The sequence below is a fragment of the Manacus vitellinus genome, unplaced genomic scaffold (assembly GCF_001715985.3).
Source record: "Manacus vitellinus isolate BGI_N305 unplaced genomic scaffold, ASM171598v3 scaffold_11_pilon, whole genome shotgun sequence".
Lineage (NCBI taxonomy): Eukaryota > Metazoa > Chordata > Aves > Passeriformes > Pipridae > Manacus > Manacus vitellinus.
The window spans coordinates 2,462,680-2,476,793 of record NW_021938895.1 but is presented as its reverse complement, the minus strand read 5'-3'; the positions used below and the strand labels follow the sequence as shown (position 1 = coordinate 2,476,793).

The following is a 14,114-nucleotide window of genomic DNA, read 5'->3' as shown; positions in this document are numbered from 1 at the left end:
CTGGGGCCAGTGTTACTGATGTCAGGGGAGGGTTAGGTTGGATATTAGAGAAATGTTCTTCGCCCAGAGGGTGGTTGGGTACTGAACAGGCTCCCCAAGACAGTGGTCACAGCACCAAGCCTGACAGAGCTCAAAAAGTGTTTGGATGATAATTCTCAGGCATGTGGTGTGCCTCTTGGGGACAGTCCTGTGCAGGGCCAAGTCAACATATTCTGTACTTCTGTGAATATCTTCTTTAATTATATAGACAAAGAGATCAAGTGCACCCTCAGCAAGTTTGCAGATGACACTGAGCTGAGTGGTGCTGTTAACACTCCTGAGGGATGGGATGACATCCAGAGGGACCTGTATAAACATGGGAGGTAGATCCACAGGAATCCCGTAAGATCTAACAAGACCAAAATTAAAGTGCTGCACCTAGTACGAATTCAGGCGGGGGATGAACAGATCAAGAGCAGCCCTGTCGAGAAGGACTTGGGGGTCCTGGAGGATGAAAAGCTGGACACGACCCAGCCATGTGCACTTGCAGCCCAGAAAGCTGGTTGTGTCCAGGGCTGCATCCAAAGCACGCCAAGGGAGGTGATCCTGCCCCACTGCTCTGCTCTGGTGAGACCCCACCTGTAGTGCTGCCTTCAGCTCCGGTGTCCCCAGAACAGGAAGGACCTCGACCTGTTGGAGTGAGTCCAAAGGAGGCCACCAAGTTGATTAGAGGGACGGAGCACCTCTCCTATGAGGAAAGGCTGAGAGAACTGGGCTTGTTCAGACCAGAAGAGAAAAGGCTTCAGGGTAACCTAGTTGTAGCCTACCAGTACCTGAAGGGAACCTACAAGAAAGATGGAGAAGGACTATTTACAAGAGCATGTAGTGACAGGACAAGGGGGAATGGATTCAGAATAAAAGAGGGTAGGTTTATTAGATATTAGGAGGAAGTTCTTTGCTGTGAGGGTGATGAGGTACTGAAACAGGTTGCCCAGAGAAGCTGTGGATGCCCAATCTCCCTGGATTTAGGCTGGAGGTGTTCAAGGCCAGGTTGGATGGGGCTTTGAGCAACCTGTTCTAGTGGAGGATGTCCCTTCCCATGGCAGGGGATTGAAACAAGATGAGCTTTGATGTCCCTTCCAACCCAAACCATTCTGTGATTCTATGATAAAAATACTTATTCTAACTCAATCAATAGGTACATCTGCATATCCATCAGCAGGGGTATCAAGGTAATGAGATGGCGGGCAGGACCCCTCAGGATGTAACTGAAGCAGCAGCTTTGCTGGTTTGTCATTGCTGGTGATGGTGTGCAAGGCAAAAAGAACTTGGATTAGTTTCTCAGGGTGTCAACTAGAAAAATATCAGTATTTATGAAGAAAACCTTCTGACTGATGCACAGGAAGGTGCACCTAAGTATGAGGAGGAACTTCTTTACTGTGCAGTGACCAAGCACTGGAACAGATTGCCCAGAGAGGGTGTGGAGTCTCCCTCACTGGAGATATTCCAGAACCATCTGGACACAATCCTGTGCCATGTGCTCTGGATAATCCTGCTTGAGCAGGGATATTGGACCAGCTAACCCACTGTGGTCCCTTCCAACCTGACCCATTCCGTGATTCTGTGACTCCCTAGTAATGGTGAGATTAATTTTTTCCAACACCCCCAAATGCATAAAGCCACAACAGAGCTACAATAAAATCAAAAAGTATAAGTGCAAGCCAAAAGACGCCCAGACTTTATTTAATGAGAAATTGGCACATTGAAGTCACTGGTTGCAAAGACCAGAAGAAATCATGAGTGTTTACTCAGAGAGCCAAGACTTGCACAGTCATTCCATTATTAGGTATTACTAAATCAAAGCCAGCTTTGTTCTGTCTACTAACAGTGGCTTTTAATACTGCATTTTTGCCTCTTCATTGCCAAAGATGAACCTAGTGACAAACAGCACTAATCTCCTTCCCTATGAAATCTGGAAGGCTTTAGGTTTCAAAATAAACAAATAACTCCTCTTCAAACATTTTGTGTTTTAAAGAGAATGTTATATTTCCACCAAGATTTAAAGTGGGCAGAGTGCATATTTCCATGGAAAAGTGGTACCTTAATAACCCAGTCTGCCACATCAGCACCGGGACTGTCATGGGACAAGTAGTTCAGCTTGGAGTATCATGAGTCCTTCAAGAGGGGCAGTGAACTAGGCTTTTGATTTCTTGGGAACAGGACTGCATTTCAATCATGGATCTACTCATGGCTGAGTACAGAGGTCAGGCAGTCTCTGGGAAGTAAAAGGAACACAAACCCTTCTGCTTTTGGAAGCAGAATCAGATAAACTGCTTTTATCTTTTTCAATACCTAGTACTACAGGCTTGGTTTGCTGAGGCATCACACTAACAAGTAGTAGTTCTTTGTGTGTGTGCAAACACAATTAATAACAAAAATGCCCAAATAATTTTATAGATGCTTAGCCACAGAAGATGTTCAGTGCTATGTTTTCAACCTGCTCTTGTCCTTAACAATAGGAACCATCTCTATTGTCAAACAAGCAGACATTATATTCCATTTACTTGGTAGACTTTTTCTTTTACTCTGTTTACTCTTTCAGTAAGCTCATGCTGGTTGCTAGTTGAAGTATTACTGTGACAATTTTAGTCTGTGCAGATAATATAAATTTCATTTAGCAGTCTGACAACCAAATAGTGTCCTTAAGTCATGGCTGTTTCTAAGCAGTAAGGACTGGATTTGGAGAAGCAATGTATACATGGGATCCTACTGCCATGTGAAATAAGAATTCAGCTTTTTGATTCTTCTCTGTTTTGTCAATATTGAGGATTTTAAAAAGAACTAACTCCGCAGATCCTTCTGATTTGTTCATATGTAAGCCAGAATACCAGCGACCAAGGAGCCTGTGAAAGCAAACACAGAAGTTAGAGGCTTAGAACAGAAGTAATCCAATAAGTAAACCCATAAGATTAACTTGTCTCCTCTTGAAAAATTATATTCTTAAATTCAGTCTCATGTTGCACTGGTTCCCAGAGAGGTTGTGAACTTCTCATCCCTGGAGGTGTTCAAGGCCAGGTTGGATGGGGGTCTGAGCAGCCTGGTCTAGTGGAAGGTGTCCCTGCCCATGGCAGGGGGTTGGAACCTTATCTTTAAGGTCCCTTCCAACCCAAACCATTGTATGATTCTGGGATTTTGTCTTTCATACAAAAATCGTAACATTACATGTGGTTAGGCCTACCAAATCCTTCACAAGACACCTAAACCTCTTTCTTTTTTCAGCTTGCCAACTCATGAATGTTTGACCTGAAATGTTTCATACTCGTGGGCTACTTCGGGCTGAATGCTTTTTAAATTTTTTAAAGGGTTTACCTGTTCTAAAACCTTAATCAGAAAATGACAAAGTTTGCTTTGCATAAAATGTATATCCTGCACTCATTTAGTTGAGATGCTCTTGTTGGGTTTTTTTTTTATTATTTCTCTTAAAGAGGTATAAAATGCAACATGAGAAAAGTGACCCTACATGCAGCTGTGTAATGCACTACATTCGGCTATGCTAACTGCAATTAAAGAAACTGAGAGACTCAAATAGTGTTGAGGAAGAAACTCCTCACATTTTAATGCTAGTTGTTCTTGTAAAGAGAGTTAAAAGGCACATACCATTCTCATCCAGGTTGGTATAAAGCCTTTGTACAGAGACATAAACCCTTCACCCTGGACAGTTTGAATCAAGCAGTCCATGGAAGACTTATATAGCAGACCCCTAGGAATGTGCAAGGAAAATAAACAGTGTTAGGATTACAAATGTGCAATTTTAAAAAAAAATCACATCCCCCTCATAAAAATAATTTGTTGCTGATATTTCTTTACAAGCAAAAGCTCTTTTGTAAGCTCCTTGGAATCTAATCAGAACTGAAATCCACTGGAGTAACTGGCTATGCTTAGGTGGCCATCACAACAACACCCTGCAGACATTTACTAAACCAGTAAAATCATCATCAGAAAGATGAAGAGCAAATCATAAACTTAGCACTTTGCTTCCAGTGAAATCGGTGAGATTTAGGGTTTTCATTTTGCTTCTGAAAAGTTGGTCTCCCAAGTGCCCACACCTTCCCTGCTTGTCTCTCGGCTGGTTCATTATCCGGGTTTTGACCACGTCAGCAGGAGTTCCCAGAACAGCCGCTACCAGGCCAGAACAGACACTGCCAACAGCAACAGATACTTAAAGAAGAAACCAAGATGTATCATGACAACTGTAGCATTGTGATTCCAGTTCTTATAATAGAGATATATTACAACAGTTATCATAAAATCATGAATAATAACTTGTAAAATAAACTTGGCTTGGGAGAAGGCGTGCTACAGTATTGCTGTTGCTGAGATGTCCTCCCAGCTGCCCTCACCTCTGTATACTGTTCTGAGGCAGGAATGAAGGACCTACAACACGCAATTCATTATATTGTTTCTATAAAGTAGATTTCTTCATCATTTAAGGGAGTAAAAGAAGTTGTTCTGCAGGGGTTATATGGCTGTGCCCCCACAGATGAGAGCAAAGGTGTTTAAATGCACCAGCAAGGCACTTGTAGTGAGGGCAGTTTTGTAGCAATAATTGTACATCCTTTCTCTTGTGTCTTTTGTAAAGTGATGCTCTCTCAGGAAAAAAATAAAATTCTAAAGTTGCATTTTATCAGCAGTATCAAAATCGAAGAATAGAGGCTTCTGCTGACACAGAGAGGCAGATGAAGACAGCGAGACTGGAAATGCTCTGCAGTGGAAAAGGGGTAATCAGGGAATACAGCACCTGGAAACACTGTGAGTCACACTGTTGTCCACAAGTGGCGTGTTCAGAAGCAAGAAGTGTTTCACTGTGTCATAAGTGGTCAGATCTGTAGAGAGGATAATGAGAAAAAACAATACTGTCAGAAGCAAATGGTGTCTGTGCTGTTCATGGCATAGGATGTTCATTTCCAGTGCAGCTCCTCCCATTGGCACAGCTGGCACTCTGCCCCCAGGTTCTGATGATGATTGTGGCACCTAAGTCCTGTCTTTAGACATGTGAGCACATGCCACTTGGATCCTCACAAGTCTATGGGACCAGATGGGATCCACCCAAGGGTGATGAGGGAGCTGGTGGAAGAGCTCGCCAAGCCTCTCTCCATCATCTACCAGCAGTCCTGGCTCACTGGGGAGATACCAGATGATTGGAAGTTGACGAATGTCACACCCATCCACAAAAAGGGCTGGAAGGAGGACCCAGAAAACTACAGGCCCATCAGCCTGACCTCAGTGCCTGGGAAGGTTATGGAGCAGATCATCCTAAGTGCAATCACACAGCACCTATAGGATGGACAAGGAATCAGACCCAGCCATCATGGTTTTAGGAAGGGCAGGTCCTGTCTGACCAACCTGATCTCCTTTTATGATCAGGTGACCCTCCTGGTCGACGAGGGGAAGGCTGTGGATGTGTCTACCTGGACTTCAGCAACGCCTTTGACACCGTTTCCCACGGCATACTCCTGGGAAAGCTGGCAGCCCACGGCTTGGACAGAGGTACTTTCTGTTGGGTTAAGAACTGGCTGGAGGGCTGAGCCCAGAGTGTGGTGGTGAACGGTGCTGCATCCAGTTGGCAGCTGGTCACTAGTGGTGTCCCCCAGGGATCAGTGTTGGGCCCAGTTCTGTTTAATATCTTTATCGATGATTTAGATGAGGGGATTGAGTCCATCATCAGCAAATTTGCAGATGACACCAAGCTGCAGGGGAATGTTGATGAGCTGGAAGGCAGGAGGGCTCTGCAGAGGGACCTGGATAGGCTGGAGAGTCGGGCTGATTCCAACGGGATGAGGTTCAACAAGGTCAAGTGCCAGGTCCTGCACTTTGGCCACAACAACACCCCCTGCAGCGCTACAGGCTGGGCACAGAGCTGCTGAGAGCAGCCAGCAGAAAGGGACCTGGGAGTTGGATTGACCAGGAAGCGACGACATGACCAGCAGTTCCCAAGTGCAAAAGGCCATTGGCGATCCTGGTCCTTTGTATCAGGTAACAGTTGTTGGCCAAACAACGCTCCCAAGACATGATCTTCCTTCCCTTTACTCACACTCTGGTTGACCACACCTGGGATGCAGTGTCTAGTTCTGCGGCCCCTCAGTTCGCAAGGACATTTGAGGCATGGAGCCAGCGTCCAGAGAAGAGCAACAAGGCTGGTGAAGGGACTCGAATCCTATGAGGAGAGGCTGAGGGAGCTGGGGTTGTTCAGCCTGGAGAAGAGGAGGCTCAGGGGAGACCTCATCACTCTTTACAATTCCCTGAAAGGAGGTTGTAGCCAGGTGGGGGTTGATCTCTTCTCCCAGGCAACCAGCAGTAAGACAAGAGGGCATGGTCTTAAACTGTGCCGGGGAGGTTTAGGTTAGATATTAGGAAGAATTTCTTTACAGAGAGAGTAATCAGGCACTGGAATGGGCTGCCCAGGGAAGTAGTGGATTCTCTGTCCCTGGAGGTTTTTAAGATGAGACTGGATGTGACACTTAGTGCCATGGTCTGGTAACCACAGCAGTAGTGGATCAAAGCTTGGACTTGATGATCTCAGAGGTCCCTTCCAACCCAGCTGATTCTATGTTTCTCCTTTTTGTTCCCATCTGCTCTAATTTACCTCAGAGGTGATCGTTGAGCTGTGTCTGGGTGACCCTCATCAGACCTGCTGCTGACTCAGCTTCCAGGCTTGGCCTCAGACTTGTCTCATCACCACACACTTCCCTGAGGATCTGGATCTTGGTGAAGCCTCGCTGCCTTCACTGGTTCTGCCCTGCAAACCTTGAGTGCTGGGGGCTGGATTGTAGCCTGGTGAGGTCCCTGCTTTGCTGGCCGTGGGATCCCCTCAGCGCCTGGATCACCTTTCCTTAAGCTGAGGCACAAACTGTTATTTTTACGCAATTTGATTTCCACAGGACAGAAACGCAGGTGCACAAGGCAGAGGTCACCTGCAGTGAGCTCCAAACGGGTCCCTAGTGTAGGTAATCAAGACACTAAGACTCTCCTTTCTTAAAGCTTATGTGTGGCCCTATGTGCTGCAGACCAAGTTATTCCATTTACCTCCCATGTTCACCAGAGCAGCCCTCTGGACATTTGGCACCCATCCAGCCCAAAGTCCCCGTATTCCTCCTTCAGACAGGATCTTCAGAAATGCATGGTGCACACCCCGAAACCTGAAATCAATATGCAACTAGTAGGTAGACAGCCCAGATACAGAGAAATCTTTGCATATTGCAGTACTTTGCTGCACCAGATCCTTACATAGGATTTATGCAATTTACACCTGCAAGGATCTGGCCCTCTGGATCCATTTTTTGATCCATCTTTGACTTTCATGCCACGATATTTTACCAAACATACTAGTTGCCTTGCTAAGCAGTGATCTGATCTCTAACAGCAGACAACCCTTTGATCCCACACAGGGTTGCAGTAGTAAATGTACAAGACACCAAAAGATGGCAGCAGTTTGGGATGCAAAGAGCAGCGTGTCCTGGTATTTGCAGGAGGGTCTCAAGCCCTGCTGTCTGTGCATCCTGCATGACCCATTTCCCTCATCCTTTCTTCCAGCTTACCATCTTTAGAAGGCATCCTTCCCTCCCCATGGAAATATGGTGGCCTGGACATGCTGCAGCACGGAGGACAGGTGAGAGTTTGTGGTTCTGGGACCAATAAATCAGAATAAGGAAGGCAAGTATAAATGGGATAAGGAGAAAGTCTTATGTCCCCCACCCTGTTCACTGCCCAGAGCCATTGTGTGCTTCCCAGGCACTGCTCTCCCCCTGAAAAAGCAAAGAGAAGCTGGGGAGAGGGAGTGGCAGAAAACAGAGAGAACCACACTCTGGGCCAGAGCATGATCAGTAACAGGAAAAAAAACAGCAGCTCTGAGAGGAACCAACCGTAACGGCTTTCCTTCCAACTTCCTCTTTCCCTCCATCTGCATCTGCACCTTCACCAGATCAGTTGGGCTGGCGAAAAACTGTCCGATGGCACCTGCAGACATGCCTCCAACCACAGCTTTCCTGCCAAACAGGGGGAAATTTGTGCTCCAGAATAAACTGAAAATCTTCAAAAATCACAGTGCTTGAGCTGCAGAGTTCAGCAGCACGACCCAGGTGGAACATGTGTAAATGGTTGCTCCATATACTAATGACCAAAGTGAAGGTAATAATTGTGGTGACTGCAGGTTGTTAATCAGTAATATTTCTGCCAATTTTAAGAAAGGGTTAAAACTTGCCTGGGGAAAAAAAATCAAGGTTGCATTATGCTCCTCGATCAAGGTTTAAAGGCAGGATGGGAAGGTACACAAGTAAGGGATGATGCTCCACATACTACAGCTGAATGCCAGTGTGAAATTCTAAAGTGGTTGCTGATATATAAGACTTTTCTTTATCTCTCACTGCTGCTAATTGGGTTGTGTTCATTTTCTGGTTCTATTTATTTTAGTAAAACCAGAAATATCAGTAGTATCCATAGTTCCCCCTTCCTGAAGCACCAGCCATGGCAAGTATTTTGTATTAGATTTTCACATCCTAAAATCAGGTACATTTTGGACCCAAGATTTGTCTGCAGGACTCCTTCAGTGAGGACAACCCCAAAACAAGCAATAAATATGCATAAATATGCAACATTACCAGAGAGGAAAAGTTTTATCCTCAGCCCTACAAAGCACAGAGTCACGGAGATGTTCATAAGCAACCATCCGAACGCCAGAGTACACTGTGGGAAACAAAAGCAGGAGACAGTTCTTGGGTCTGCCATTTCTGGAGGTCACACTGTGAGAGAGACATCAAGAGATTGGTTTAAGACACTCTGGATCTCACCTGGGTCAGCTGGTCACTGCCCTCACGTTTGTGAGGGTGTTACCTGGTATCAGTGCTACAGATAGAATGTTTCAGCATCAGAGAATCTCTCTGGCTGAGCCATGGGTCTGCCAGGAGGCAGCATGGCTTTGCCTTCATCCTAAGGAGATGTGACTGCATTGCTTCCCCCTCAGCTGATACCAAACACAAAGCGTCCCACAGACACTTTTGGGGTTTGTTGCTATCACCGTATTTCCAAATAAAGTACAGAAAGCTGTCACCTGTGGCCAACCCCCTAATGCATTTCATCTAGAACTTGTATTCTTCCCTAGTGCTTGCAACCTTATCTTTTTTTCCCCAGCCCGTCCCCACTTCCCTCAAGTATAAGATATTTATGGTTCTGAGGACTACAGGTGCCTGTTTTGCTTCCTACACAAGGCCTTCCAGCAAAGATGACAGGGAAATTATATTTTGTTTTCCCAGAAGCCAGAATAAGGCATAAGGAGAGAAGGAAGAAACAATATTGATCCAAAATCCCCTATATATTTCAAAGTGGGATTGCAGGCTAGACTGAAGATATATCACAGATACATCTAAAATACAAAGAGATATGTCAAGCTCACTTCAAAAGGCTGTTGGCCACAGAAGGCAGGACCCACCCTTGTCCCATCACAAGCAGATAATCACCTATGTGGCGGTAGATGGCTGGGGTGGCTCCTTGCCAGAGCTTCCCTAATCCCTCCTCCTGCACGATTCCTGCTGCCGTGCGCAGCATCCCACGGTACGGGGCTGCCTGGCCAGCTGCAGCTCCATCCCGACGGACAGCAGCCTCACCTTGGATCTGCAGCCGAGTTTTCGTGAGATCCAGGGGAAATGTCACTGAGGAGAAAGGACAGGGAACACATGTGAATACGAGTGTGGCTGTGGGGAGACCTCCCACGCTGGGAACATCTGCACCAGAACTCCCTGCCAGGGACCACAGGCATCAGGTGCCGTACCTAATGGGTGCAGGAGATTCATGGAGGGGAGAAGATTCACATCGAGATCTGTTAAAAGCAGCTCTGGGCACGAGTAACCAGATTACATTCCTGTCAAACACCAAGTCTTTCTCCCGCATTTCATTTTGCAGATGTGTTATGCAGTATGTGTACTTTCCGAGAGACTCATGATTAAAAATCCTGTTCCTGTTAGTCCCCCTGAATAAAGACCAGTCAAATCTCTCAATCGTTCATGGGGCCTCTCCAATTCTGCCCAGCATAGAGGCAGCACGATAAGGTCAGGAACAACCCCACACTGGCCATTGTAATGCAGATACACATGCAGGCTCACCTACAAACCTATCTACAAAGCTGTCCTACAAACCACCCTAAAACATGCTGCTTTTCTGATTCAGAGACTAAAATCGTATCTAGCCTGTTGTTTCCCTCCCTGAAATAACTGCTGGCCAGAGAAGTAGGTCCAACTTTATTTCAGCTTCCCAGGGCTGCTCCTGAAACAGTATGGATACATGGTTGCTGCACCTCATTTCAGTTACAGGCTGGGAGTTCCTCTCTGGATGAGGGACCTTCCCAGGCTGTCTCAGGTGGCGATTACCCAGGAGCAGGGGTTGTCTTTGGTGTGACTCCTGAGCAACACACCAGGGTCCTTCCAGAGCAGGACTCAGGTGCTGGGGGAATGCAGTCAATGCTCAAAGCCTCAGCAGGTTTACGGTCTGTTTGTGCATTAGGTTTGGTATTCATGTTTAAAGATTAGAGAAAATTGAGAAGTTACAAATCATTTACAGCAACGTAACAGATTTGCCTGTAAGAGCTTGTAGAAATAAAGCATGCTGAAAAATATTCCAAATAAGCTACTTGATCACAAAGCAGTGCTATGCAGATGCCACAGTGCTTCTATCCCACGTTTCACCAAATAGTTTTCAACTCCATTTTTAAAGCCATCTCCACTGTAACCAGTCATATAAGAGTCAATTTTTGTTTGATTAACTTCCATTAACTATGAAAAGCAAATTCCTAAAGGAATCAGCCCTTGCTAGTAACTTAGGCAACAGATCTCCCTGCCTCTAGTCTTTTCCTGGAAACCCAGCAACAGCAAAGCTTAAACCAGTCACAACTGTTCTGTGTTAATGACTGCAGTCCTTTGGCAAAGATTTCATCCTGAAAAACCTGCCCTCCAGCCACACTCAGGTGACATAAAGCACTTGCAAGGCTTAGATTACAGAAAAGTCACGGTGAGCACAGTGAAATGCACAGATTTGCTGGAGCAGAACACTGAGAAATGAGGCAACCGGGGATTGACGTTTTCCCTGCCCCCCGTAAGTACATTTTGACCCCCTTCCCTCTCGGAAAATCAGGATGAGTTGTACCTAGTTCTGCCACAGCCGCTGCACAGGCTGACAGAGCAAATTTGCTGGCTCGGGGCCACCTCTGTGGAAGAGGTAAGCTCTTCTCTTCTTCTGCAGGTGACATCTAGCATCTCACATGAACCGAGGCTCACCAGCCACCCAGGGTCTGTCTGGAGCGAGAGCAGACCCTAGCACAGCTCAGTTCTGGGTCGTTTAGGAGATAAATTGCTGAAGGTCATGTTTCTCCAGCGCCAGCACCAGGAACTGCAGCAGCCCGAGTGGCTCCTGCAGAGCTGGAAGGTCCTTCTGCAGTGACACAAGAGAATCCTGCTCAACAGGCTCCTGGGAAATGTAGTCTGTCCCTGACGCTGCCCTGCGCCAGGAAACCGATAGTGCAGGTACAGTCACACAGTATTGTCCATTATCATCTGTATTAAAAAGTGTAATCATTAACGAGAGCTCGAGATTACGAGCACATGTGTGGGGGGTGTTTGCTTTACAAGGTGCTGTCGTTGACAGCAGCACCTCGGGAGCCCCAGACTGCATTCCCACGTCAAACAGCTGCACAGGCATCCGTAAGGGATGAAGTGATACAGATCTGGTTCAATAAGAACTGCATTAGCAGCAGCTATGTGCCGAGCTGGGGTGATGGAGTGCTTTTAGCAATCTGTGTCTCCTGCGGATTAGGCACGAAGCAGTGCAGTTCGGGATGACGGAAGCTGATCACTGCCCAGAGCCCCGTAAGTGAAAAGTTTAAAGCTTTTCCTGGCTGAATGCTGAAGCCCTGTTAATTGTGTGCAGGTCCTAATTTCTCTTAAATTAATGTAGACATATTTAGGTCCTCATCATTAAAAAAAAAAGGTATGTGCTGTTCGAGAGAGGCGTTTCATTTATCACTAAGGCTCAGCTGAATCCCTAAGTTAATCATTAGCCATTAGTCAGTAATCCTCATGCTGAGGATTTGGGGATTTTTTAGGTCACAGAAAATTATGCCAGACCACCTCCCCACACACTTGTCTGACTGCCTGACATTTTGGTGTGTGGTCCCCACTGCAAGGATTCAGACAAATGAAGTGAGCATTGCAGGTGAAATACTCAGCTGATGTCCAATGACTTTATGTCGTCACTCACCAGTAATCGGTATTAAACTGCATCCTTCTTTGGGTTAAAATTCGTTAGAATTCATGCAGTGATAAAGCAAGCTACTGACAAAACCCTGGTTAAAAATGGGAAGAATGCAAACACGCCTGGCTGCAGGGAAGGTACAAGTGGTTCAGAGCCTTTTTCCTGACAGTTCGTGAAATCTGCTGTGGCACTTTGTGCCTCCTTCCAAAACTGTTCTCTGGGCTTGGCCACTACATATCAGCCTGCATATCATCGATTCATAATATAGGCTGGAGAGGACCTCTAGAGGCCACCTACAGTCATCGTACAATCCTCTACTCAGAGCAGGGAGAGCTTCAGAGGTACATCAGGTTGCCCAAGGTTTTGTTTGGTCACCTGAAAACCTCCCAGGATGAGGATTTCACCATCATCCCTTAGCTGTGCACCTCTGGGTACAATCTCATTCTGTTTTCTCCATAACCATGTTTAAGGGAGTGGAAAACAACAACTAGATCTCTCCTTAAAATAAACCCCATAGCATTGCAGATGGAAAGAGCAGCTTTCCATGGTAATTTTTATTCTGAAGAAATAGGTTCTTTTTTAAATAAGACTGATTTACGGATGGCAACAAAGAAGAATTTTCTCTTCTCACAGGATATTTGAAATGAGGCTGACTAGAGATGGATGCTTGCATGGACAGCTCTGTGACGTGCGGAGCAGAGAAAGGCCAGTGCTCATGAAAGTTCATAGCTGGAGTTCATACACCCCAAATCCCAAGGGAGACAGCACCAGCAGAGAGAACCCTTCCTATTCATTTACTTCATTTTTTGAGACCGCATTTTTTGGTTTCTTTCCAAAGCCAGTTTGATCAAAGGCTACATATGCAGGGAGGGAGTGTGGACTTCAGATGGGATGGGAAACAGAGCAGCAGGGCCTGGTAGGGCTGTTCTCTCTGTGATGGAGAAAGGCAGCCAGACTGCCCAGTCCTCTCAGCTGCTTCTGCAGGTGTTAGTTTACTTGGAAAGGCCACTAACCAATACCTGCCCAGGACTAGGGCCTAGTCTGAGGAAAGCTTGGTAGTGACTATTGCAATGTCATACTGGTTGTATCCTCCTCACAATAGTGCCTTGCAGTTGCATCTCATGTCCTTCACCACATCTTGCCCTAGAAGCAGAACCTAAACAAAAACAAACCAACAAGAAGGCCAAAACAAAAACAAAAGCCTTTAATTTATGTCTTCACATAGGGCTGAGGGCTTGTATTACCTGTATACATAGATCACTTTAAACTCACTACTCAGTCAATTAATGAAAATATACTTCAATATTCCAAGGTCTTTAGCTCTCTTGTCACTACATAACCATTTGTAGGAAAAAAAAAAAGAATTTAATACATAAACTAAACCCAGGAAATAAACATACAAAGAGCTGTGATAGCTAAACACAGAAGTGTAGTAATACCACAGTTAACAGGGATTTAGCTGTTTGTTCCAGACAGTTTGTGAAATGGACATCAGCATCCTATTTGACACAGTTGGTATATTTGGGCTTGTTTTTGTGCAGCTATGACTGACAGGTAACATCCCAAGGTATTTCAACATGACTGTTTAATGAAGGACATAGATCTGGTTTTCACAGCTCTTGTGATCTGATGTACATCTGGTTGCTTGAATGTGGAGCAAACAGATGAAAGGCTAGAAAAGGTGAGCAGGGCTTGTTGAAGCAAGGAGTCTGGGCATAGCAAGGAGGATCAGGTCCTGGGACTGAGAAGAACAAGAGATTTGGACAAAGAGCCAGAGCAAAAGAAGACAAACCACCCCCACCCCACCCCCCCAAAAATCAAACGGTTGAGGCTGGAAGGGACCT

General features: G+C 45.8%; 1 protein-coding gene across 4 annotated transcripts; it reads right to left on the bottom strand.

Annotated features, from left to right (window-relative positions):
• Positions 1 to 1,694: 1,694 nt before the first annotated feature.
• SLC25A27 (solute carrier family 25 member 27) lies at positions 1,695 to 11,502 on the bottom strand. Of its 4 annotated transcripts, XM_018088761.3 has the most exons (9): positions 11,167 to 11,498; positions 9,489 to 9,680; positions 8,634 to 8,718; positions 7,899 to 8,021; positions 7,063 to 7,175; positions 4,778 to 4,862; positions 4,086 to 4,178; positions 3,637 to 3,739; positions 1,695 to 2,882 (listed from the first exon to the last, which is right to left on the bottom strand). In XM_018088761.3, exons 1-9 carry the CDS (start codon positions 11,267 to 11,269, stop codon positions 2,811 to 2,813), a joined length of 969 nt encoding a protein of 322 aa, XP_017944250.2. In that variant the 5' UTR covers positions 11,270 to 11,498; the 3' UTR covers positions 1,695 to 2,810. The 4 variants fall into 4 exon arrangements, with proteins under 4 accessions (XP_017944250.2, XP_017944252.2, XP_017944251.2 ...); XM_018088763.3 differs by lacking the exon at positions 7,899 to 8,021 and having other exon boundaries at positions 11,167 to 11,502; XM_018088762.3 differs by lacking the exon at positions 4,086 to 4,178.
• Between the last annotated feature and the right edge of the window lie 2,612 nt (positions 11,503 to 14,114).